The sequence below is a fragment of the Acanthochromis polyacanthus genome, chromosome 23 (assembly GCF_021347895.1).
Source record: "Acanthochromis polyacanthus isolate Apoly-LR-REF ecotype Palm Island chromosome 23, KAUST_Apoly_ChrSc, whole genome shotgun sequence".
Taxonomy (NCBI): domain Eukaryota; kingdom Metazoa; phylum Chordata; class Actinopteri; family Pomacentridae; genus Acanthochromis; species Acanthochromis polyacanthus.
The window spans coordinates 3559471-3587305 of record NC_067135.1 but is presented as its reverse complement, the minus strand read 5'-3'; the positions used below and the strand labels follow the sequence as shown (position 1 = coordinate 3587305).

At 41.8% G+C, this 27835-nt stretch overlaps 1 protein-coding gene across 4 annotated transcripts in view; it reads left to right on the top strand.

The window, feature by feature from the left end:
• sorcs2 (sortilin-related VPS10 domain containing receptor 2) overlaps positions 1-27564 on the top strand; it is a 365472-nt gene extending 337908 nt beyond the window's left edge. Inside the window, exons 14-27 of one of the 4 annotated variants that reach the window (XM_051943725.1) lie at positions 7900-8007; positions 14563-14683; positions 14903-15036; positions 15299-15418; positions 16438-16609; positions 16692-16878; positions 17973-18106; positions 18703-18826; positions 19630-19742; positions 20142-20264; positions 20388-20487; positions 22633-22735; positions 24052-24257; positions 25344-27564. In XM_051943725.1, the coding sequence (XP_051799685.1) occupies positions 7900-8007; positions 14563-14683; positions 14903-15036; positions 15299-15418; positions 16438-16609; positions 16692-16878; positions 17973-18106; positions 18703-18826; positions 19630-19742; positions 20142-20264; positions 20388-20487; positions 22633-22735; positions 24052-24257; positions 25344-25408 (1810 nt within the window). In that variant the 3' untranslated portion in view covers positions 25409-27564. Of the gene's footprint in view, positions 1-7899; positions 8008-14562; positions 14684-14902; positions 15037-15298; positions 15419-16437; positions 16610-16691; positions 16879-17972; positions 18107-18702; positions 18827-19629; positions 19743-20141; positions 20265-20387; positions 20488-22632; positions 22736-24051; positions 24350-25343 lie in introns of all 4 variants that reach the window. The other 3 variants (XM_051943727.1, XM_051943726.1, XM_051943728.1) reach the window with 3 other exon arrangements.
• Positions 27565-27835: the final 271 nt, after the last annotated feature.

Sequence of the window (27835 nt, the reverse complement as noted above, 5' to 3'; positions counted from 1 at the left end):
TTTATTCGCATAATCAAGGATTTTAGCCTGTGGAATCAAGGACTTTAGCCCGTGTTTTTCTGGAGGGTCTAATATATGGAAGGACGTGGTGCGTTATGTCAACAATGTTTGTAGAGAAAACCTCTCTAAGATTACATCACTGAAATCCCCAGTCTCACCCCAACCAGTTGAGGCAGATGGCCGCCTTCCCTGAGCCTGGTTCTGTCGCTTTGTTTTGTTTTTATCCTCCCTGTTTTAGTTGCAGTTTCTTGGTTCCTTCCCACCGTCACCTAACCAGGGAATAGCCAGATTAATAATTGTGTAGTACTTGACAGTACTCCACAATATCAATCTGGGACCGCTCCATGTAAATCTGTTCGGAGGAAAGAGGCACGGATTGGACAATGCAACAGTATGTCCCGCCTCTGACAGGTTTGTTTTTAGCCAATCGCGGGATCTTCACAATGAGCGGAGCCAATTGGTAGATTAAACTCTTACCAAAACCCGTAGGTAAAAAAGCACAAACATCTTTACCATCCAGAAATGCGCAAAGCGCCTCTCGTTGTTCTTCCTTCAAAGAAGTGATAGGAGATTCAGCTAAAACTGACTTAATAGCAGCATCTACACGATCGTTGTCCTCCGTTGCCGTGTTTGTTTTGATCTACTGGCGCTTGGTGTCGTCTTCACACCCGGATATCCCGCCCCACACACGAATACTGCTGCGTGATTGGCCCGTGCCAACTTGGTTCTGTACGAACAGTGAATGCGGGGGCGGAGCAAGATGGTTTCTTGAGAGATTTGTGAACTCACAAATATCGCGAGAAATCAACTTGCTGGCAAGGTCACCAACTGATTGTTCATAAAGAATCCAGAGACATCTTTGGATTGTTCGATTCTCTGTCCTCTAGGTCTTCACCTTACTATGTTAAGTGGTATAAGATGACATAGGAAGCAATACTTCTTTCATTCTTTTAGGGGAGAAATATGTGTTGCTACGAAATGCAGCATTTCTTCAACAGAATGGACATCACCAAGCAACCAAGTATGACTATATTGGAGAAGATAACGAGCAGATTGGACCCTCTGGCAGGCCGGTTTTGGCCCGCGGGCTGCATGTTTGTCACCACTGTTTAAGGTCAAAAACTGCAGATTTATCAGCATGCAGTTTGTGGTGGCTGCAAGTGCTTAATGAACCGAAGGAGAAGCTTTTCATTCACAGTGTAAAGCTGAGAACGACTGATCGATAAATCCATCGTACTCATTTCTAGATCAATGCAGTCTGATTTACTGACATTAACCACATGAAATGTCATTTAACATCATCCATCTGCTGGCTGGAGAGTGTTTACTTAAAATGCTTGCATTTCCATTTGAAGCAGTCCAAGTATTTCGGCTCCTTTTGCAGATTAGCAGCAGATGGATATTGCGTCGGAAACAAACGTGCTTCTCAGACGTCTTTTCGCCTGCTTTGCCTCATTTGAATTAACCTCCATCCTCGCTGCCCCGCGATCCAAATACCACACAGATGGGCAAAGTAAATTCAACTTCACAAAAACATCAAACTATAAGAAGAAGAAGAAGTGTGTGCAGCTTCTCGTAATAGTCTAAATGGTTGCTTTCTACTAATTACAGCTTTCTCATTTACCATTTTAATTTGAATAAACTCCATTTATCAAAGCCCGGGATATCAGTGCATGAATAGATGCACATATGCTCAGCCATTTCATCTGCATTCTGTTTCGATTAGAGCGGAAAAAACTGCTAGTTCCCAAGTCCGACGCTGTACCCTTCAACATCATTTAAGATCACCCCCTTCTCTTCCCCCTAACGGCCCACACAGGCAATTCCGAGCTCGGCAAGATGCTATCTGGTCGACCTTAATAAATAAGGATGGAATAATGAGAGAGCATAGATAAGGGGGAGCCCAGAAAAAAAACATTTATCGCACACCTAAATCAAATGACCTTTTAGATGTAGTCCTTCACTTTTTTTTTTTTTTTTTTACCCCCCTCACCTCATGCCTTGGTGGAATCAATAACCCCAAAGGCTCCAGTGAGATGGAAAAGTGTTGGAAAAGGCGGCTTCTTCTTCTTCAAAGTAAAAAGAGTACGATTTTTTTTTTACCACTTCATTACCCAGAATGGCCATAATGTTGTCATCCAAAGCTCTCCCTGCGTTCTGTTCCGGAGCCAGCACCCCTTTTCTCGTTGGAGCTTCGTGACCCCCCCTCCACCCGCATAATTCTTTGTTTCTCAACCGTTCTATAATGGAGTCCGGTGTTCTGTCTGAGAGCAACACATTTCAGCTGCGATGACTAAATGCATTGTTCTCGGGCCAAAGAACTAATCACGGAACAGCGAGCGGTATTCCAGGACTTTGCACATTGATTTACTACATCTTCAGAACGCGTCTCTGCTGGACGTCCGCCCTAATTAGCTGGCTCCTCCGCGCTAACATGCTACTTCCTTGTTAAAGTTGCAGTTCGCGCTTACGACAGGCTTTCCGGAGACGAGTGGAAGTGGAACGTCTGTGCTGCAATTAGAACTACTCCCCAACATGCAGCGTGTCATCGAACATTTTGCAGCCCTTTTATTGTAATTCCTTGATTCTCTCACTGCCTGTTTTCTTTATTCTTTTTACGGTGGGGTTATAAGCAACTGCCTCACAACCCGAGACCTCCAGGGGCCTCACAAATCCTCCGCTTTACTCTCCGGCATTTGGTTTATTCTAATTTGTTTAATCATATCTTTGTCTGAGAAGGTGGAAATGTGCACCAATAAATCCTGATATAATAAAGTCTTAGGCGAGTCCAGCTTCATTACCTTCCCTGTGTTATAATCTAGTTTTAATCCTTGTTTATTTCAGATTACATTTTGCTTATTCGATGCATGGATAATAGGCATTAATGAGGCAGATAAAGGAGACCTACAGTAGTATTAGTGGTTACAACAACCACATAACTAGCAACTTTAACAGTAAGCAATATGCATTAAAGTGTAAAACTTACATGGCACAACAAATCAAAGAAAACGGTGGAGCATTTGGAGCAAAGGAGCACTGCGACAGACACCTGGCAGGAAACTCTAGTAAACGAAACAAGATTAAGGCTGCTCAATGAGATAAAATACACAAGTACCGCATTATAAGTACATTTTCACCAGACTGGGTGGAATATAGAGGTTAAAAGAAGTCTTAGCAGCTAATTTTGTTGATGTAAAACTGCACCTAGTCATTGGAATTCTGTTCTGTAGCCTTTCTACACTGTTATACACCGATCAGACACAATATTGAAACCACTGGCAGGTGAGTTATTAATTGTCTCATTATAATGGAATGTTTTGCTGGGAAACCTTGGGTCCTGCGATTCATGTGGATGCCACTTTGACACCCAAAACAAGCACGTCCTTGCTTGGAAGCATCACTCCTTGATGCCAGCACCTTGTCCTCCAACAACAGGACAAACAGCCTAAAGTTCCAGATTTAACTGTTAGCGTTTAGCATCCACTCAATGCATAGAAACAAGCCCAACGGACCCACAGGAGCCAAAAGATCCACTGGTATCTCATGTCAAACACCACAGGACACACCTAGGCTGCGCTGTATGCAAGTGAACCTACTGGTCAAGAGGTAAAAGTAAATGCCAAAGGAAGGCCTTACAGTCATCAAGCCTGGGAGGTTGCATTTTAAACTTCCTGTTCTCCTGCTAATGGCATGCTATGTGCCACTCTATTGAATAGCATCTGTATGATTAAGGTTTGTTGTCTTTTGTACTGGTAAACATAAGTGTCGCCAAATCCACCAGGGTTAGACCTCCATCCTTGGGAGTTCATCCTCCTTAACATCATGGCATTTTCCATGTATGTTCAATCCATGGCTTAAAATGTTCATGAATAACTATGCCCAGGCAAAAAAAAAAAACTTGCCTGTGCTGCTCATTAACAGCCATTTACTTCACTGTTTACCTCCAGTGTCAACAAAGGAAGTAATGGACCGGTTTTGCAGCAATAGGAGCATAAAATGTCCAGGTGTATGCCAGAGAATAGTGTTGCTGTTTGCTATCGCTGCATAAACTGTTAGTTGCCATTGAACATAACTTGGGATTTTCCAAGTCAAATTGCCACATACCACACCTATTTGCAGTCACCTTTGAAGTCAAACTTTACCAGACTTACCTTTTAAACCATAGATATAAGCACTGCAATCTTTTGTTCCTTCTATTGGTGAGTTTTGTAAAAGAAAAGTAAGAAATTAAAGTTAGTCTGTATGGCCTGGTTTTAATCTGCCAGACAGAAAGAATCAAAGCTGAGAAAACACAGAGTAGAAAGGACAGAGAAAGAGAAATATAGGAATAAACAAAGATAAATGGAAGACATGGCAAGCTTTAACTGAGAGGAGAGTCACTCTTTGTCTGTGAAGAACCCTTGTTGACCTAAAATGCTTCTTGAGTCCTCCACATTTAGACACTCGTGATGCTCCAAACTATCTCTCCTCGACTCGTTCCCAGACTTCGCACTGAGCTTGACTCTCCAAAAATAATTACACCGTATTCCCATGCGGGGGCTGGATATCTGCAACAGCGCGGATCAAAGTAATGCCATTTTCACGGCCATTTGAAAAGCAGCGCATCGAGATTTTTACAAGTGAATACTGCATGTACACACACGCTCGAATCATTTCACATGATTTCCCAGCTCCTCTCATCCACTCACTGAAACTCGAAGGAGTATTCTTTTACTCTGTAGCTCACACCAGGCATTCGTATCTGTTAATTATGGAAAAGGTAGCGCGCTGAGAAAAGAAACGCCTCTGTAACAAAGCGCCTGGACAAGAGTGTGTTACGTACATATATGATTAGTCTTATTTTAGGTTTCTTTGTAGCGCGGGAGAAATTAAGTGAAGTCTGGTGTGTGGCATGGAGCATAATTATAAGTTTGGCTGGCTAATCTGTTTGATTACAGGGTCATCCCTACAGCCATCTCTCATAATTCTAATAACTCGGATATTAGCTGGAGGAAATGAGATATAATTGGCTGGGTGAGCGAGGATGTCGCCATGTAGGAGGCTGTAGCTGCTCAGTTGATGCCAAATACATAGTTTAGCATGAATTCACATCTTGAACGTTGAGTTTATATCAAACACATTCTTGAAGATGATGTGAAAGATGTCAGTCAAACTCTGACGCAAATTTAACAAAGATCAAGACCACCTGAAGATAAGGGTCTGGTACCAAGCCGATTCTGGTGTGTTTTGAGTCTAGCATGAACTGAAAAGCTGTTTTGGATTTGTTAGCACATCCAGATTGTTTTGGGGTTTTTTTATGTTGGAAGATGCGCTACTGTCCAAAAGTTTGGGATCACTTAGAAATGTCCTGATTTTTGAAAGAAAAGCAGTTTTTTTTTCAGTGAAGATGACATTAAATTAGTCAGAAATACAGTCTAGACATTGTTAATGTGGTAAATGACTATTCTAGCTGGAATTTTTTAATGGAATATCTCCATAGGGGTACAGAGGAACATTTCCAGCAACCATCACTCCTGTGTTCTAATGCTACATTGTGTTAGCTAATGGTGCTGAAAGGCTCATTGATGATTAGAAAACCCTTGTGCAGTTATGTTAGCACATGGATAAAAGTGTGAGTTTTCATGGAAAACATGTAATTGCCTGCGTGACCCCAAACTTTTGAATGGTGGTGTAAATCATGAGTGAATGAAGTGGTCATCTCAAACACTTGAGCTCACACTGGCAGGGTTTCATATATGACAAACCAGTGGAACCAATACTGTCAACTTGCAGAACAGATTTTCATCATTCAATCATTTTTCTTCTTCAGAACTGGTTTCCAGATCAAGCATTTATGGCTGAATTGGCCAAATGAGACACCTTGTCATTGTGTAGTGGAGAGTACTTTTGCGCTATATGTGCAGACTTGTTTCAGTGCGTGAATGGAGTATTTACTTCTAAGCTTCTAAATGTGTCATTTTAATTTACATAGATGAGTTTATGGAGGTTTAATCGATGCCTAAAAGAAATCAAACCCACTTTGTATTGCTGAGATATAGTCTTTGTGTGTTGTTCTTGACCCCTGAAGGTACGCTGTAGTATTTTTCACTAGGCATTAGCAGCAGATCCTCTAATTCATGTAAGATGAAAAGTGGTGTCTTCATGGATCAGGAAGGTTCAAGAACATCCTGTCACGGGGTACGGTTTGTTATTCCTCGGTCCATTGTTGGTAGAGACTCACCATGGCTGAAAAGAAGTACCAAGCAAACCTTTCCATTTCAGAAATACTCCAATGCAGTCATCTGGCCATGACAATCTGGCTCTTTTAGAAGTTGCTCCAGCCTTTACGCATACCCGACTCTCATATCAAACAAGAACTGATGGTTTACTTACCATCTATACCAGACCTTGACATTGCACTGTATGTTAGGAGGCAGTCAGTGGTTTTCACTCCATCTGTGAGTGGTTGTAATGTTTTGGCTTGTCTGTGCGGCTGACAAATGAGAACAGGTTGCAATAAAACTCGGTTATGTCTTAGTGAGTGCGCTGTTATACTAGGGAAACTAAATGGATGCACCAGGCACCATAAAGTGTAGCGCAACCTGCTGCCAGTTTCAGATTTTGAACACATTGCTGATGATGCAAGATGGCATCATGTAAACTACCCAATCATTGATTTATGTACTCATATAACTTTATGTTCTTGGTCGTATACTTTTTGTTACACAGTACCTGAGCTAAAAGGCAAAAATGTACTTTACCATTCCTCCAACCGAGGTGTGAAAGCGCCTCACCCAGGATTAGCTCATCTGTACTCATAGATGAATAAATGAACTGGTGGACATCACGGCAAACTGGTGTAGCCATGTGTTGTGTGATCACGTCTAAGGGCAAACATGTAAGTAGCTGTCCAAATGACTACACTCAAAGATGGGGGAACAATGCCTGCCATTGTAGCGTCCTCCTGACTACACCACACTGTGTTCTAGATCTTTCTCTAACAACTCTTCATCTGTTAAGTGCCGTCTTTGACAGGAAACTTTGGACACACTCTTGTAGAAACCTCCCGTGGTGTTACATGTAGTCGTACACATGAAAAGTTGAACAATGGGTTTTGTGCGTCGACTGAAAAGAAGACTACTTTCACACCACCGCACACCTGGACGATAGCTGCAGTCATTTCTTACAGAGCTGCGAGACCCAGCACCCAACTGATTGTGCCGTGAGAAAAAGGGATTAAAACGCTGCTGGGTTCGACTTTGTTCGAATCACACTGAGGCCTCAATGACAGCATCTCTATTCGCTTTGTTCAGACGCTCTGTTTTCTTCTCACTGTGCGTGTTTACCTGCTGATTATCTTATTGTCGTCCTTGTTAGAACATCATTAAAACACACAGCCTGCAGTGTGAGCCACGCTTTGCTCGATTCCGCATTGATCCCTCTCCATCACACAGTCACACTTACTCAGCCCTGCTGCCACCGCTGACTGCAGGAGCTGTCGGCGTAGAGAATAAAGCCGAGCAGATGGCTCCTCTTGTTTGTTCTTGTTTTGGAGTTAGTATCGAAGGAAACTCTAATTCCAAACACTGTTACACAAGGAAGCCTATCAGCAGACGTATATTATTCATAGCTTTTCTACAGATGAAGACCCTCATTGGGCCAAAGTAGAGCTTCATTGCATCATCAAATATGTGGATTGTTAAGAAATGGCATTCAGGATAAGGACAGACTATATGGCAAAGGTGCTCTTACATGAGACTAGCTTTGTTAAACCTACCACTTTTGGAACTTCTTAAAATGCCAAATGGTCAGTTCCCTTTGGTTTAGCCATTCCTGACACCGGTGTAAGGCTGTTTCATTAACAGCGATGGTTCCGTGTGGAGAGTCTCATGATTGTGAACATTTCGTCTCTCTCCTCAGGTTTAGCATCGATGAAGGACGGACATGGAACGTTCACAACTTCACCAGCACCTCCGTGTTCGTCGATGGACTCCTGAGCGAGCCGGGGGACGAAACCCTGGTCATGACGTGAGTGAAAACTCAAGTTCAAGAGAAAAAAGTTCAATTTTAGGATTTCTGACAGAGCAGTGGAAGACAGATCTCTAAGGGTTTAGTTGAATTCACTGAAAACTATCTCAAAGACTCGAAAAATGGAATCTCCCATTGCAATATTTTTCTGTGAACGACCAAGAAAGCTATATAGATACAGGTGTTAAACATGTGTATCGACATATTGTTATTAACACGAAAATACAGCAATGAAAGATTCTATTTTTGAAGACCTTCAGAAATCAAATCTTCTGTTGCAATATCTTTGTTTAAATAACAATATTCAGCCAACAAAGCTACATCAATACAAGTGTTAAATCTACATAATTTTTAGTTGAATATATTATTTACACTAAAATTTGCCAATGGAAGATTTGATTTCTGAAGGCCTCCAAACACTGAATTTCCCATTGCAATATTTTAGTGTAAACAACAAGATATTCAACCAAGAAAGCTGTGCAGATCTCGGTTTTAAACACATGTATGCATGTAATTCTTAGTTGAATATATTGTTATTAACCCTAAAACATAGCAGCGGAAGTTTCCATTTTCGGAGGCCTTTAGAAGTTGAATCTTCCATTGCAATATCTTTGTATAAATAAGAATATGTTCAACTGAGAAAGCTATGTAGGTGCCTCCTGTAGTTTAACCCTTTTTCACTCCCCTCACTCTCTCTGTTTGTTTCTAATGACTCGTCAGAGGAGGTCTGCCAGACAGTACCCTACACTCAAGACAGCTCGAGTTTCTCTTCCACCACAACAATTCCCTCTCGAGCTGTTGGAGCGCGGCGCCCAATTTCGTGGCGCTAACAGCAGCTGGTCTCACTCCTGATTTCCTGCAAAGCCGTTCTCTCTCTATCTCTCTCTTGACTCCCAGATTTGCCATTACAGCAGAGGTTGATAAGAGATGGGGCCCACAAGTGCCCCCTGCTCTGCCTCCCTGTCTCGCTTTTCGCCTCTCTGATATTGTATTCCGGTGGTTCGGCTTTTGTATTTGCGCGCTCCTCTGCTGGGCTCTTTGCCAGCCACCGCCAGGCTCAGACCAGAGCAGAAGTCTGGTCCAGGCCCTTTTATTCAAACTTACACATCAGTCTTCCCTTTTCATACATTTTTCATGCGGAAGATTGCACATATTTTAGTAATGATCAATAGTAGGCCTGTACCAGTTATTTATAGGATTTCAACCCTTAGCCTTAAAGTATGCATGAATGTGTTGGAGAATTTGCATTTTTTAGCCACACCAGCAGCTTGGATGTAGATAATGACTGTTCTTCAGACTGTTGGACTAATTTCATTATATAGACATTTATATAATAAGATGAATAATCCTCTGACCTTTCCTCTCTTTTGGCTTCACTTGTTCAAAATGTGAGTTCAGGACAGGATAGTCTAAAAAGAAATGCTTCAAACGGCCTCAGCTTTACTTTAGGGTCAGTGCTACAATGCTAACTCATTGCTAAAAGACTTACTAAGAGTTTGACATACTAGGACTTAGCATTTAACATAGAAACTGTGAACAGGTTTAACATGCTAAACTGTCAGCTAATCTTGCTTCAGTATCCGCTGCGATCATACCATAATACCCCTAATGCAACAGTTTCACAGCATTAGCACTACTCAGGAATAAAAGGGGATGCTAACGTGCTTTTTTCTGCGTAACAACTCTTTCCTAGTGCACTCTCAGAGGCCAACAAACACACTTTGGGTCCAGATTCACATCTGTTCTTCTCAGTCAAATTGTTCTGGAGGTATTTGTTGCACATATCAAACTAAACTGGACTTTTTCAACATTGCTGGTTGTCATGACATGAAATGTGTTCATATTTATAACCTGCATGCAGCTGTTCCAGCCTATTACTCTCGCGTGAATAACTTATGAACTTGTCATTGAATAGACATGTTAACATCTATGCTATGACATGCTCATAAGTATTTACTCAAGGATAATGCATAGATATGTCAATGTCTATGCATTATCATATGTATGCAAACACTGCATACATATGATATGTCAATAGAATATGACAAGGAAGAGAGGAGCTGCAACCTTGTAGTCATGCATATTTGTACGTACCAAAAGTATTGGCACCAAACGTCCCTTGTCCAAAGATATTAATGTTTCAGCAGCAAATTAAGTAATCTGGTTCTGAAATTACAGCAGATTTATGTGTTTCCTCCAACATACATAGGTGTGGCATTACTTCCCATTTTGTATGAAAAATAAACTTGGATTTGAGTTTCATTGCAATGACTGTTGAAAACTGTGGTAAAACTGCAAGAGTAGGTCATAACTGTGCACAGGTAGACAGTGGTGATCCTAAAATGTGGGTGGTCCAAGGCAAAGTAGATTTTGGGAGCCCCTAGTTTGGTAGTGAGGAATATTTGCCTGATAGTTGATAGTTGTTTCCATTAGGAACTAAGCATTTTTTAAAAAGTCATAGTATGCCATCATTATGTTTCTGATACTGTCAGATTCCAGGCAATCTCCTCAATATAATTATGGTGAGATTCATGGAAAAACGGGACAATTTCAATAGTTGTCTGTAATTTAAAGCCTAAAATTTGAAAGTGTTACATATTGAATGATGGAAGATCTGGATAGCCTAGACTGTTTGTTAAAAAACAAAGTACATCATGTATGGTTAGTGGTTATTTTGACCAAGACAGCAATTGAAATGGCCCTGAAAATAATCCAGGGCTCATAAGGTTAAAGCTAACATGAAGCTTTGCCAGACGGAGTGGGAATCTTTGTCCTTGTAGATTTATAGCGACAACAAAACGACACACAACTACCAGGAAGTGTCAACAAGAAATGAAACTTTGCACCTAAACTTTTGAAGGTAACCCCTCGATTGGATTACTGGTACTGTCTTCAGATTTATGGTCTGTCCGACATAGATAAGCATCATGGAAAACTCTAACAAGCAGTTTCTTTTTCCCCTCTGCTGCATACGATTTAAGGACAGTACAGTTCAATTGGATTTCTGGTGTTATCGGGAGCCTCATGAGGCCGCTAACAGAACTGTCGGCTTACAGTGTTGCTATTTTTGTCTTACGCAAAAAAAAAAACCTCAATCTGGCCGATTCTTTGACAGGAAAATTAAAAACATTAAATACTGGCTCAAAATGTCAGCCATCAGCAGCTTCAGACCCAGACTGTTAGGCTTCAAGAGTTCATATCTTTTTAGGCGCAAAGTCTGTCTCCCTCTCTCTCTCCCTCTCTCTCTCTCTCTCTCTTCTCCCAATCTCTCCATCAGTAAGTTAGCTGGAGTGAGACTTGTCACATCATCTCAGACTCCAGGCCTTGGCGCGCAGATAAGGCCGGCTTCCAGCTGTAATCCGCCAAGAAGGGCAAAGAGATGGTCACACACACGCACAGATACACACCGACTCACACACACACACACAGACCGCCACACGAGGGGGAGAAGCTTGAACATTCAGGCTCACTCACCAGTATCTGCCATGTCAGACACACACCCTCTGGGTCCACACACACACACACACACACACACATATATATGCTTTGCCCATCTGGCTCCGGCGAGATAGGGTCGGCGGCCAAGGAGGGGTGGTGAGGGCAGCTCATGTCTGACAGATTAGCCAGGGTCTATTTCCTTGCCACGGAGTTTCGATTTTTGACGGCACAGCCTGCCATCCCATAATGAAGTCTTTGAGCAGTGACTTAGCACCAAGGACAGGTGGGGGACCAGAGCCCGTCCACCACTCATACTAATGACAGCTGGTCAAATATCAGAGACTGCTCAGACTAACAATGGGCTTCTACTGTGTGAGATCATCGCGCCAGCTCGTTCTGCTAAAGCTCAACCATTTGGCTCTTCTTGTTTTCCATGCGCCATGAGAAACATACTTAGACAAGCAAACACAAATGAAATCTCTGCCTCTAATCTCGTTCTGTACTCCTGGAAATGACTTCCAAACAAATTCCCGATCCTGTTTTCTCCTCCTTAGCGTTGGAGCTGGTAATGAGTGTTGATTTGTTTTCACCGAGTTGATTGGAGTGTTGTTTGTCCACTAATAGGGCTTTTATGGCTCTTGAGTGCCTATTCAAAAGTAGAGAAACAAACAAAAAAAAAAAAAACGTGCTAAATTAACTCTGAGACTGGTGGGAATTAATACACAAGCAAAGCAACTGGAGGTATTTGAAAATGAATAGTGATTAAATTGTGGTGTTTCGGACTAGATTGAGGGTAGATGCATGAGCGAGACAAAAAGTGTGTCCAGTTGAAGTCTGTGGATGACGAAATAACTTTTCTTTTGATTTATGTTGTTCTGGAATATGAGATAAATGCCTGGATTAAAATACTGCTGCACGTCAAATCAAACTTTCCAGAACACTGAAAGGTTTGGACCCTGTGCAAGAATATTTTATTTAATTTAATCTGACAAATGTTCAATTAAAATTAAGTGCACAAACTGACTGATACATAATGACGCACAGTGGAACATGAAATTTTTTGCCAAGGCTATAAAGAAGCACTTTATACTACAGGAGTGAAGTGTAAAAAAAAAAAACTAAAACTGAACATTGCCAGTGACAGCGTACACCAAAAAAAAAATCATCTTGCTTCAGAAAAGTGGTCCATGACTAAACTCAAAGATGGTCAAGATGAAAATGCATGTGTGTAGAGCCCCCCCAAAAAATGTTTTTTCTCATTTTTTGGCTTTATTAGAAAGAATTAGTGGAGATACAGATAAGAAATCAGCATTTAGGTGGTAGACGGGGTAAAACCTCCAACAAAAATTCCAAGTAATCTTCCTTACAGCTGCTCAAGTATATGGGATGCCTTGACAAGAAATACCCCCCCCCCCCAAAAAAAAAAAAAAAAAAAAGCCAGTCTTGTTGAAACCAGTTTAGCAATTGCATCACAATGTACAGGCGGTCCTCGGTTTATGGCGTCCTCGACTTACAGCGTTTCATCAGAACTGGCTATGGGGGTCCTCGGTTTACGACGGACGGTGTTTTGTTGTTTGTCGCCTCAACTAGGTGGCGAGCGGCGCAGATGAATACATCGTCATGTGGCACTATAAGACGACTTTGGTCATTGGTATTCATGACTTTTCCAAATAACTGATTGATATCATGATGCAAATAGCGGCTTTGTTTACATTTTTGCCGGAGATCCAACGTACGGTGAAAGTCTACTTGCATCACACTGTAGGAACAGAACTCCGCTTGACCCTCAGCTTCATCGAAAGTTGTGCTTCACTGGTGAGAAGAAGAATGAAGCTTTTTTTTCTGTGGACCAAAACCTTCTGCAAAATAATCCATCAAGCAGGCCGAGACTTTATATTTCCGTCAGGTTTTTCTTATAGTAGTTCCTGTGATTTGAGCTTTGACTGGTGCTCTTTTAATCGTCTCACTAGATTCTCCTGTCCAACAGTTGTTCAATTATATCTGAAAAAGAAATTTCATGGGTAAGCGTGCCATGTCAGCTGTACCTGATAAAGTTCATTTTTGCTCTGGACTCTCCTAGCAAGTTAATCAGACCCTGACTAGAGGAAAAGTATAACTTCTTGTAATTTAAGAGGACTCACAGTTTTTAACGAAGCAAGCCCAAAAAAGGGTTTTTTGGACGTTAGAAATGTGGAGTGGAGAGCCAAGCAGCACATAGAAGAACAGGAATGAAAGAGGTAAAAGGAAGACAATGCGGAATGAGAGCATATGTGAGTCCACAGCTGAGGCATCCATCACTTCCCTTTAATGATGGCGGTGAAGACAACATTAGTCACGCTCGCCTTGCACTCCAACGAGGTGATCGCAGGCCGCCACCGGCACAGCAACAGATGTCGGAGTCGCTGACTTGAGTCACATCAGTCTGCTTCAAAAATCAACACACAAGGAAAAGACAGCTGGGCTCAGGAATGGGAATTAGCCACCTGCGATGCCCTGTAGAGCATCGCCATCTAGTGGAGAGGAAGGGGAAGTACATCTTCATCCCTTTTTGAGGAGTTTATTTATGCTCCCAGAGGAGAAATAATCCACATGTAATGCTGCGAGAACAGTTTGGGTAAAGATTAGCTCTGTGCTCACGTCGTTTGTATTTCACAATAAGCCAGATGTTACACAACTGGGCAAATACAAATGAATGATGACTTGCACAGTCTTTTTTAAAAAAGAGGGGATTTGAGTGTTGAATGAGGTTTTCCAGTCCTGCTGCATGCTTTTTCAAAACTCAAACACAAGGTTCCGGTAGCACTGATCTCACTCAGCAGCCAGGTCCATGGTGGACTGAAGACTTTGTGCCTCAAGAGGTGAAAGTATAATAAAATATTATAAGTAGGTGGACTATCCCACTGCAAAGGGTTACAATGTGACCTTTATGACCATTTTGAGGCCCTGAATTTGGAATTTAACTGGCACCATCTTGGTTTTTATAAACTGGATATGACTGGAGAAGAGTGTTGGTGATGCAACAGACGGACACACCATTCAGTAAATCAATCTCTGTGTCTAACCTTTTAATTTCCATCGTATAGTCATATCTTTCTGCATGTGTTTGTGTGTTCGCAGTGTGTTTGGTCACATCAGCTACAGGTCAGACTGGGAGTTGGTCAAAGTGGACTTCAGGCAGTCTTTCCCCCATCAGTGCACTGAGTCTGATTATGAGTCCTGGCAGCTCACTGATCTGCAGGTAATACACACAAACACAATACAAACACAGACTTACACTGTGTGAATGTTCTTAGATGCGCCTGTATAATCAAATGCATCAACACAGAACCTAAGATTCTGCCATTTAATTGAATTCTATTATACATTTATTGCTGAAGTCACAGCTGGGTTGCATAAGATTGTCGCGCACGTAGTAATGTGGTTATTGAGTGTTCATGTGTGCTTGTATCACCTCCAGGGAGAGAAGTGCATTATGGGCCAGGAACGGACTTTTAGAAAGAGAAAGGACACGGCGTTCTGTATCAAAGGGAAAAGCTACATCTCTGCTCTCACCAACAAATCCTGCCAGTGCACTGAGAAAGACTTCAACTGGTGAGCCACAAATTCATACCAAGCACTGAGCAGAATTCAAATCAGATTAGATTTTCTTGGATTATTGTAGCTGAAAACTCCACTAGAGAGAGTGCCAACGACTATATATTGAACTGAACAAGAAAAAAACACATAGAAAATCTCTGTGTCTCAATACCTCTACTCTGGACGTTATTTTCTCAGACCAAAATTGTTTTGCTGCTTGTGTACACATTTTTATATATGCAATTTTTTTAAAGCCACGTGTCTGTGTTGTGTGTAGTGACTATGGTTTTGAGCGATCCCACACTGAGGGCGAACGCTGCTTCGCTGACTTCTGGCACGATCCGGATTCGCCACCCGAAGACTGTCATCTAGGACAAAACTACGAGTCCAGCACTGGGTCTGTGAACACACACACACAAATGGGCTTTAGTAGCATGAAGTATCAAGAAGATATATTGCCAAAGCCACCAGATACAACAGCTGTTTGATGCTGTAGCGACTAAACGCCAAAATCCTGACTCTCTTCCTTCTTGACCTTAAAACGATTAAGTTATAAATATGCTGGACAACAACTTTAAAATGGCCAGACATGCTCTACTGTTAGCGTCCATGTTTACTTCCGTAAACACTGAACACGCTCTCTGCGTGTGTCATTGTTGTGTCCTCTTCTGCGCATGCGGGACACTTTTGAGTCCTGTGAGGTTCACACAGGAGATCACATACAAGTTGCATTTCATTGGAAACAAATTCGCAAAAAAATCGGATTTCACAAAAATATTGGAATTGAGCATTAAGCCCTGCAGTCTGAACGTAGCCACATGGACTATGGGTGCTTCCTTGTTGCTCAGCAGAGGGCATTTAGGGTGGTTTAGCTGGTAAAGATCTTCAGAGATGCTTAATTACATCCAGCATATATACAGTATGTTGAATCAAGCCAAGATTCACTAGGATAGTGTTTCAATGTCCTTGTGGTACATTCAGGAGCTGCCCTGACAGCCAGATTGATAATTGTGCTCTCAGAATCCTTTAAAATTTCCAACATCTGCATGGTAGCAGATGTAAACGAACGATTGGGCTTAGATTTGTGCTGATACCGATAAGTTAAAAGTAGCTTTGATCTGGCTCATTGTTAATAAAGATCAATATGTATTAATCATGCATGTACAGTGTGTCATATACATACGTATGTGTGTCAGCAAGATATGTCCTGTGTCAAGTCATTTATTGCTTTAAAATCTGGCATTCAAAACTGAATGTTGAGGGAAACGTTCCTTATTTTATTTAATGTTTTCCATTGTAGGTACAGACAGTGGCGACATATTCTGTAATCACTGTCAACTTAGTTCCCAGTATTTCTTTAAAAATTCTGTACCTACCCTCTTCCTCACGCTTGTACTATCCTCTGCTGTGTTTCAGCTACAGGAAGGTGATATCTAATGTATGTGATGGAGGGCTAAACAAGCAGCAAAGCACAAAACAGCACAGCTGCCCCTTGTTGCCTCCTAAAGGACTACAGGTCGGCATAAAAGGGCAGATGCTGGCTGTGGCACCAGGTGATGACATCACATTCATTGTCCACCAGGAGCAGGTAGGATCAGAGTTGTTTTCGGTTGGTTCTTCCTTCCTTTTATGATTTACAATAGTTTAAAGGCCTTGTTCCTTCCTAACAGGGCGACACCAGCAGCACCAAGTACCAGGTGGACCTGGGTGATGGAGTTCGAGCCATTTACCAGAACCTGACGGTGACGGATGAACCCATCCAGCACCGCTATGAAAACCCAGGAGTTTATAAGGTCACAGTGAAGGCCGAGAACATGGCAGGACATGACGAAGCCACCATGTACATCCAGGTCACAGGTCAGTCTCCCAGTTAACAATCAAACAGTAATCAATAAATTATGAAAGAGGACTTCTGGACTCTTTTTGCTTCCTGCTGCGGGTGGTAGTGAAGTTTTTGATTTCTGTAGTTCTCAGCACCAAAATATCACACAGCCTGTCAGTAACCTGCAACTCCTTTGATCTGTATTTCTTTCAAAGAAGAGGATGATGAAAACATCTCTTTGCAGTCAGTTCATTCATCTCTGATATGTCTACCTTTGCCAAAAACCCACCCCATGCTGTTCGGGAGACAGGTCTGAATCTCTCTTTTGTGGTAGCTTTTCATTTTTTATTTCCCGAGCAGAAATGATTTCCTGCCATTTGCTTGATGGCTCTGTCTCAAAAACACAAAGCGCTGCTCTCTCTTTGTGTTTACGCTGATCAACCACATCATTAAACCCGCAACAGGAGAAGTAAAGAACACAGAATATGTTTTTCATGGTGGTAAATGCTGAGAGGTGGGATGTATTAGACGGCAAGTAAACAGTAAGTTCTTTCACTCCATGTTTAGTAGCAGGAAATATTGGCAGAATAAGGATCTGAGCAACTTCAAAAAGGGTCAAAATGTGATGGTTAGACAACTTGATCTCCATAACAGCAGGTCTTGTGGGGCGTTCCCACAAGATGCAAAAGGGGTCGAAGAGAGGACAACAAGTGAATTTAAAAGTGATGCAAATGGAGCTGGCACATGCCTTCCAATCCAACAAAAGACCTGCTGAAGTACAAATTGCTGAAAACCTTAATTCTGGCTATGATGGACACAGTAGCTTTCTCTATATGGGTCCAATGCTGAACATATGGTCCAAGGCGGGACCATGGACTACACTGACATCTCCCATGGACTCACACAGCATACTCCCTGATGAAACTGACCTCTTTCAGCAGGATTGTGCTTCATGAAACACTTCAAGATTTAACTAGGTTTGGGCTTCACGATATTTCTATAATTTCATTTGTGTGACTTTGATTAGCATTGTAAGAAGATTCAAATCAATCATTTACAGTTTACAGTGTTTCAATGAACTTTTGTGCTTTATTTAAAAAACAACAACATTGTGTTTAATCTCTTGCAGCCCCTCTACAGGAAGTGCACCTGGAAGTGGTTCCCATCGCTGGAAGGAACCACGAGGTCAACCTGACAGCCATAGTTCTTCCCACTGAGGCCAACATGACCGTCTTTTACTGGTGGATAGGAGACAGCCTCCGGGTAAAGGACACACTGCATCTATCCAGTCATCTTAAACTCAGAGTTTTAAAGCTGCTTACGTTTAGTAAAACCTTATGCAGAGGTTACTTCAAATCCAAATATATGGAAGCAATAAAACCACTGCAAATCCAAATGACGCAAAGAACTTTATGGATTTAAGGCTATTCTTATTCTCTTTTTAGCAGTTTTTTTGTCTCTACCAACCCCTGAAAAAATGTGTGGCTCAGTAGCTGCTAAATGTTGAAGTATGTTCACCTGCTAGCTAGTTGCTAACATTGTCTGCTTGCTGCCTGGTGCTAAGCTAATAGGCTAAAATGGGTTCAATGGCTTTGTAAAGCTCAGGCAAACAGGTTCAGGTGTTAATTCTTTGCGGATACTTAACTAACAGTAGCAACTTTGAGATTACGCAGCCATCTGATCTGTTTTTACATAGAAAATGTTGATTGTTGCAGCTTTCAAGAGAATTCTGACACTCTCTAAAAATCTTGCTAGCGGTAACTTCCAGTGATTTAGATTTTCGTGTCAACCAGGATACCTGTTTTCTGCTGCCAGATTCTCCAGACACGCTGTAGCTAACTTATGACTTTCTCACACAGCCCACGCTGACTCTGCAGAACAGTCTTCTGACTCGTTTTCCAGAAGCAGGAGAAGTTTCTGTCACCGTCCAGGCTTCCAACGGCCGATCCATGGTGCAGGACACCAGGACCGTCCGAGTCTATGGTAAGTTTTTCTCAGTCTCTGTTTGTTTCGTCGTTACACAAGTAAACTGTACTAACTTAAAGCTTTACATTCAGAAAATAAAGAAGTGAGACATGAAGTTTTGTTGAAGGTTCAGGTCACCTATTGGCCAGAAGATAAAACATGGAATTATTGTATTCCTACAGACAAAAAAATCTTTAAACATGACAGTTCATTCTTGTCCTTAAGTTGGATTTGAAAAAAGAGAAATCTATTGAGGCCTTCATGTTGCTTTGGCTGTTTCAAGAGCTTTCAACTGCATCTCAGGAGATGGAGTTGTCAACATTCTTCAAATAGAGTTCGGAGAGCACAAGTCAAACTTAAACAACTTTTCCTGGCCTATGACTCACTCAGACACATCTGAGGCAATTCTGCTGCCTGACATTTTTCAGCTGTTGCCTTAAAATGTTGTATGATCTCAGCTCTTTTCGTTGGTAAGTGAGTCAGAGGATGAATTATGTGCTTGTTTTATTTATGAGGTGCAGGGTTTCGTGTCTGAAGAGAGTGATAACGTCGTCTCTGTTTAAAGTGCAGCAGTAGTGGAACTTTAAGCCTGAATGATGGCTGTGAACCAGCTCAGTTAAAATAAATAATATTAATTGTAGCTGAATGATGCATATTATTCTGTACACACTCCTGTACATCCTCGTGTTGTTTGTGACCGAGTTCCTTCCATCTGTTCATCTGTTCTTTCACCACTCACTATGGATTATTTTATACTTCTGTGGTGATTCGGTTTCTAGATTTGGCTCATAACTGTGATGATTTGTTGACTTTTCCTCCAGATAACTTCCAGGTCATCCCCCTGAGCTTCAGCAGGAACCTGGACCGCTTCAACCCAAACATTCCAGAGTGGAGAGACGACATTGGCCAAGTGGTCACCAAAATACTGGCCAAGGTAGGTCTACAAACACACTACAAAAATCAGGAGGATTGGATTTGGATGATGATTTCACAACAACACCGCCTGCATACTTGTGTTCATAAAAACAGTTACGATTTTTGTGCTCATCCAGGATTGACTCTGACAAAGCAAGAGGTTCTTCAAAGCTGTATTTTACTAAAACCAGCAGCAATTTTGTGGTTAGATTCAAGATAGATGAGAGCAGTTCAGACAAGCAGTAAGGCTAAAACAGCTTCATCGGTCTGAGGAATTGCATAATTGGATGGAATTCTCTTTTGAGTAATTACTAGCAATCTATTCCGATTTTTGCCGATAGACACTTTAGTCCCATTATGAAGATGAAGAATACTGAATAGCGCAGCTTTAAGACATGCCGACCTTTCGTTTTCTCAGATCACAGGCGTACCTCTGGAGTCGCTGGTAACAGTGGTAAAACCAGGCCTCCCCACCACTGCTGACCTGTACATCCTCCCACTGGACAGCAAACCAGCCAAGACGAGCATGTTTGTAGATAAGGTACTTATACACAGATGATACACACAGATGTACGGTTTTTTGGGGGGACTTCTTGTTTATTCCTTACCTGCCATTTCTTAGATACAAGCATCTTTCCTTACTGTAACATTTTCTTATCCTTAGCGTATTCCAGCCATCATGCAGGCCTTCAGCGACAACAACGTCAGCTTTGTGGTGCGAGGAGGTCTACAAGTACTGGTGATGCTAGCTGACCCAAACGCAGGTACACTTTGCCATACTGCATTACTTCCCATATAGTCTGCTTTTTAGAACCACCATTAAATATTTAATGATAACTGCATGTTTATTTCCAAGGACTAGGTCTTATTGCTAATGACTCAACAACTACAGCAGCAGAGAATGGTGCGTTCATGAACAATATACCTGCAGCTTTCTGTATGGAAGCACTAAGCCTCAACACTCTCGCTCCAGCTTTGACTTCTGTGCCTTTTCCTTTCCTGGTTTCCCAACAAATCAAAATCTTCTCCATCCTGAGGCTCTCTGTGTTTTGCTATGCTTAGGGTGACCATATTCTGTTTCTCTGAAAAGAGGACACACTTCCAGCTCGCGCGCAAAAAATTTTCAGTCCCCCCCCCCTCCCCTTTTTAGGGGTTTTCCCAGGCGAAACTAACCGTGACGTCACCCGTTGGTTTCAACGCCGAGAAAATGAAGCCTGGATTTTGCTACTTCCTGGTCGCCGTTTTGGATTTTTTGGAGCCAGTGACGTAAAAAGCGTCATCAAACAGACTGGACCGGAGAGCAACTAGGGGCAGGATTGGCTGAGGACTCTCTTATCCCGCCCACATTTTACCGCAGAGGCTTCTGTTGCTGTCTATCAAGTATAGCCACGCCCCCTGGCTCTGCCAACTTTAACGATTTATTTAAAATTCAGTATTGATTTATTTTAAGATCGACCACCTGATCTCTCATTTTGACCATGAAAACTAACGGGAAAAAAATCCTGAGCTGTAGAACATCAGTCTATCAAATTTTATTTTCTCCAAAAATGAATTGGGGTCTATGGAGAAAAAGCTTTTTGGAGCCAACCCTCGCGGACGGCGGGATATTGCAAGTTTTTGACACTTCCGGGTGGGCTTCAATTCTGGAGCCAGATGCTACGTCCACTGTATATACAGTCTAGGGGTTTTCCGTGGGTCAGGGGGCTTTCTGTGCTTCTAACTCAGTTAAACAGATATTCTGAATTCCCCAGAAAAGAACACTTTACCTGGATATACAGAAAATAGCCCAAAACACTCACAAACAGTTGCTTTATAAATAATATATTTATTAATTTAAAGCAATTCTCCTAAACAATATAATCAGTCACATACAAATATGGCCTGCTCTAGTCTTTAATAGTTATTGACTCAAGTTGTGTAGGAACACATGTATTCAGATGTTTAACAAAATAAGAAATAATCATCTCTCTTAAGTCTGACACTTACACCTTAGTTAGGAAAAGTGAGGTAGAGTACCATTCTTCAAAATAACCTCCCAATTATCAGTTATGTAAAAATAGAAATAATGCCTCAAAATATTAAACAAAAAGAAAAAAGAGAGGTAGCCTATTCTTCAATGTTCAGTTAGCCCATTCTTCAAAATAATGTCTAATGGCAAATGAAAAAATATAGAAATAATGCCTCAAGTCAACAGTCCTTTTTTTCCTTCTTTTTCCTTTTCTTATTAGCTACAGAGACATAAGTCCCAGCTTTGCAGACTGTACATTCTGCCTCCCATTTGACACGACCCGGACGAAAACGGGTACTTTTTCGCATTTCATCAGTGAAATGACATTTGCGTTTCGGCATTTTCTTTCGGTTCGAGTGTTCTCTCGCAGTGTGCCTACCTTCCTGTCAGCCTGCGAGGAGTGAGTGAGTGTGGAGCGTTCCAGGGTTCGGCTCAAACTCCGCCTCTCAGAGCGTGTTTCCAAAGGAACCATTCAACGTGAATGGTAAATACTCTGGTCTGTGACGCGCTCAAGCTAGGCAAGATGAAAAACCCGGACATTTGAAGGACTTTATAAACGCCGGCCGGACAGGCTGGACAGCCTCTCAAAAGAGGACATGTCCGGGCAAAAGAGGACGTATGGTCACCCTAGCTATGCTGTGCTTTTACCAGCTGATTACCCTTTACTGTGTTGGGACTGGTTGAGTTTTTTTGCGGAAACTTTAGTCTTGAATGTTTTTTATCTCCTTTTTCTGCCACTTCTGTCCCTCTGTTTCTGCTGCTCTTGACTTAAGATCCTCTTTGTCCTCAGTGCACTCTCTGGATTTGCATACAACAGCATTGTTTTATCAAATTTTGTCTCTGATTGTGCAAACATGATGCATTATTCACCGATACATCTGTGCATGTATCATCCCACCAGGCTACCATGGAGCGGCAGGAAGTCCAGGTGTCTGGGCTCTGGCAGTCATTTTTCTAATCAGCATCATTGCAACTGGTTCCTTCATCCTCTACAAGTTCAAAAGGTGAGTTACGTCATGTTTAAGTACAATATTTCGTACGTAGTTAAGAATTTTAAAGGTACAAGCATGGATTTTGTTACAGTACCTTTGAGATCCTTTGAAATCCAAAAGTAGACTCTAAGATCATTCTTCAGGTTTTAAAAATCCACAAAGTTTGATGCATCAATGGTAACCTGAACAAAAAAAGCAAAAACAGTGAACCAGTGCATGAAGACAATGGATCTGCAGATTTGCAATATCTGAAAATTAAATGAAAGCTAATTTTCTTTAAATTCAATTGAGAAACTCTAACTTGAATAGAACAAGCAACTAGCATCTATTAACCTGCTACTAAAGACTGGTTTGAGTGAAATGCTACTGTTATCATGCTAATATGTGCACAGTGACAATGCTAATGTACTGAGGTCTTGCTTACCATGTTTGATATCAAAGTTTAGCATGTTAGCATGCTAATTAGCACTAAAAACAAAGCTGAGTGATAAACCAAAACACTTGATTAAACGTTTGATTCCTACTGTGGGGAACACAAATGCGTGTACCAAATTTAATAGTTAGTCATTCTATTATTGTTGTCACGTTTAAACCTAAGACATTTCATCAGCAAAAGTAAAAGCTAATTATGACATCATCTGTGAACTATTAATGTATGTATTAAATTCTGTATCGGTCCTCAAAGTTGATTTGAAAATACGTCGCTAGATAATGAAAGTTTTGATGTCATGGTGGTGCGAGATGAAAAATCTAAGGATTCCTAAAAGTTGGGAATTGTTGATCCACTGGGGATCATGAATTTATTTATTAAATGTTGAATCAGTTCATCAAGTTTATTTTGAGAACTGCCACAAGGCCATCTCATGATGACACTAGATGGAAAAATTGAAGGATTCCTGGAGTCAGTAGGCTTCCTCTGGAGAACATGAACGTGTGGACCAACTTTTATGGAATCCATCTGATACATATTTTAGTCTGTACCAAAGTAATGGACCAAACAACCACCATTGCCATTCTTTGAGCTGGACTCCTAGTATAGTATCTTAGCATCATGTTGTATATTCTTTGTTTGTTTCATACATTTAACAAAATGGATGGATATGTAATTTATATTTTTTTTACAGTGCACAGTGTCACCCAGCCCTGTTAGCTTGCATGAAACTTCCCACTGTGTGCGATATCTTGCATAACTGCATGCTTTCTTTTCACACCAATAACCCACCTGCAGCACCTCCTCGCGTCCTAAACACGAATATCCACCGAAAAGTCACTTGAATTTAAACATGCCAAACTACAGCCCCATCTTACGAAAACAACAAATCCCACAGTCCTTGGCTTAGGACTGAGGATGCCTATCCCCCGCTGTTTTTCAGGAAGCTTCCAGGCAGCCGCAACGTCTACGCCCAGATGCACAACGAGAAGGAGCAGGAGATGACCAGCCCTGTCAATCACAGCGAGGACACCCAGCACATCATCCAGGGCGAGGAGTTCATCGACGACGACCTGGACTCGCAGACTCTAGGTAACGCAGGAGGTAGCCCCGCCTTCCGTTCCCTTATAAGGACGACCACTAACCACTGCTACTAAAACCCAAGCCACTAACACCAGCAGCTAACACACACCAAGGTACTGGAGGACTTCCCCCTCTTTTTCTATCATTATCACTGGTATTGCTAAAATTTTGTGATCTTTGCAATGAATGTTCACGTCTTTACTGTTGGCTCCAGGATTAGTCACGGGACGTTTTATGGTCGTCACCGTATTTACAAGCACAATGATAATTGTTTGTTTTGTTGATTGTTAATTCTGATACATGAGGATACGTAGCATTGTAGTTTTGTGTCTGATTACTGTGTGTGCTAAGTAGTTTACCTGAGTGTTCCAACCTAGAAGCCAACACTCTCCAAGTGCATGGTGTCCACAGGAGCAGTCATTTCTCTGCTTCCCATTTATTGTTTATATAAGCAGCCATGCAATGCATCAGCATCACATTGGCTGCTCATCATCTGCATTAAGCTAAGATATAACCTATTTATGCAAATCCGAGGCATCCTGCTGCTACTCACCACGTCTGAAAAAAGCATTTAAGTAACCATTGTGGATCTAATGGTTGTCTTAGTTACTTTCAGAAATACAAAAGCCACCAGAAGTACCGGCCATGTCTGTCCAAGAGAGTGCAGCGTTCGTCTAATCAAGCCAATATTTATATATTACTATATAAACAGTATACTATATTAATGTGTAGTTTGTGTTGGTTTCTCATTGGAGAGCATCGATCTCGTCACTGTCTGGTCATAAACCCATCAAGCAACCAATGCTGTGATGCTCCAAAAATCACCCCTGTGGACACGCACCAAAAAAGTAGCAACATTTCAGGGCTATAGAGGAGTAAAAAGTACCAGAGAGAACATGAACAAGGACAGTCTGTAAATATGCAGATGTCAGACGCTAAATGCACTCAGGAAAACTGTCAGGCCACAATGTGTTACGTATTTCGATGATAAACTCCACACGACGCCTTTAGCAGCGGTGATTGTCATGAACTGGTGTTTGTCATTCTTTACCGTTGCTCATTTGCTTTCGCCCTGTGTCTCTGTTTCCTCCTCCACCCTGTTGCCAGGCAACCATTCGGGTGTGGTCCTGAGCATCAACTCCAGAGAACTGCACAGTTACCTGACCAGCTGATGGCTACCATGGCAACGCTGATGAGCTAGCCCAGCCGAGCCGAGCCGGCTAACGAGCACAGGGACTCCACTTTGCCTTCCTCCTTCCCTCTCCTCCTCCTCCTCCTTGGACACCTCACCTCCACTCCACGGCCTCTTCAACTCTTCTGCTCCAGCTTTTTGTGTGACTTTTGTTGTTGTTTGTTTTTTGTGAGCCTGATGGAGGGGCTTCTCCATGAGTCTCTTCCTGCTTTTCTTTTTTTTGTGTGTGTACTTTACATCCCCTGTAAGCCACTTTTCACACCAGCCTTGGACACCCAGCAAGGATGGAGGTCTTGATCGCTCATCTGTGTTGCATAAGGGAAAAAAAAAAAGAATAATCTGTGCGTATGTTGTCTATCTTAACACATTAAAAATCAGCAATCACTGCACTGATTCTCAGTCAGAGAGGGTTGAACCATCTTAGCCTGTGGACACTGAAGCTAGCCAAAGACTGGTGTGCTGAGATGATTTCTGAGCACTTAAATAGGTTGCATTTAGATAGCGGAGTCAGATGAAAGGCAAACGTGCTTTTATTCTTCCCAACCTGTTGTTTCTTTCTACCTTTGTACCCACTCCACCACTCTCTTTTCAAAGGCAATAATAATCTCGATGGAATGTAGGATGTGATGAAACCCTTGTGAACGTGCATCTGAAGAGTGTACGCATGCAAACCACAAGAGGGCGGTGTTGCACTTTCTTCAATTTTTTCCCCAGTCGCAGGTACTCGGAGAGCTTGGCTGCTGTATGTACACACGGCTTTGTTCGTTCTTCAAAACGCATTCACGTCATTGTGTTTAAAAGTCACAACTTTACAGAAGCTTGGTGTTTGGAATCACTACCACTGTCCCATGGTGCCTAAAGCAGCAGATGCAGATCTGCTCAGTGACATTACCTGTTGTCGAGTTATTTCTAAAAAAAAATCTGTAAGGCCCTTCCTCCTCCTCCTCTTCCTCCTCCTCCTCCTGATCCTCCTCGTTCCCCTGGAGACAAAGGTTGCCGTCAAGGAGGGAAGGTGTAGTTGATATATTGTACTGTATCAGCCTATATTAGGCACAGCCCACGTTGGAATCATGTCTCCTTAAAGGTTTGGTTTGATGTATGTAAATGTGTAAATACAAACGGTGATCTCCACTTTGTACATATTCCCTTTGACGTGTGTGTGTGTGTGTGTGTGTGTGTGTGTGTGTGTGTGTGTGTGTGTGTGTGTGTGTGTGTGTGTGTGTGTGTGTGTGTGTGTGTGTGTGTGTGTGTGTGTGTGTGTGTGTGTGTGTGTGTTTTACACTACTACCAAAATACATGGCTTTTTTTTTTCTTTTCTGTTTTTCTTGGATGACCTGCCACCGAGTTTCCTAAATTTGCGGAACGTCTCACTGTTTCCAGCTTTCATCGTTGCCTGCTTCGCACATTTTCAATATTTTCAGTGTAATCTCCTGTTTCACCGTCTCCATTTGTCGACTGGAAGCAGCTTCATTGTCTTCTAAAGATACTCACAGCCGCACAGTGACGACTATGTATATGGATATTTTTGATACACCTGTCGGTTCTTTCCGTGTGCGTGTAAACACTGTTCCTGTTGCCTTTTTTATTTTTATTTTTTTTGCTGAAGTCTTTTCATTTGTTCGATTGCACTAATGATGTAAGCAGTTGCTGTCGCCACGCACCGGATGGCAGCTGACAGATTCTACAAACTGAATTTAAAAAAAGGTCTTTTGGATTGAAAGGCCTCTACAGACTACCAATGCTACTGTTATCGCCAAGATCACCCTTGGGTTCATCCTGTATTTGACACAGCAGATTCACTCGCTCTGGTTTCCACCTTAATTCATCTTTTGTACATATTCTGCTCATGTTCAACTTGTTCTTAGTTTTCTAGTGATGTGTCGTCATTGTATCGATGTCCCCTTCAACTAAAGGGGAAGTGGGGATTATGATATTCCAATGTAATAGTCGAGGAGTTTCACAGATGATGGCACCGTCAGTGTAATTTTGACCACGCTGTTTTTTTTCTTTTGTTTTCTTCTTTCGGCTGGTTTGTTTGATCTCTTGATTTTGCTATTAAAAACAATTGTGTGTCCTCTTCAGGAAGTGTAGTTCACTCAACCTGCATCCTGGAATAAATCACTCCCAAAACTTGTATGTATGTATGGTTTACATGTTGTCATCTCAGGCGTCTACTGATACCTGCTGCCAGACTTTACGAAACTTGTGACATTTTTGTCCATTTTCGGACGACACGATCTTCCATGACGTTTTAGGAGACTTTTCAGATGGCATAGTATACTATGGCGTTTTTTTTTGGACAAAATTCATATTTTTTTTCACAGGAAACTGCTCTATAGAGCTTTTCACTGCCTACATTATTCCATAATACGGCATGTTTTTACGACATGTTGAGAAAATCACATTT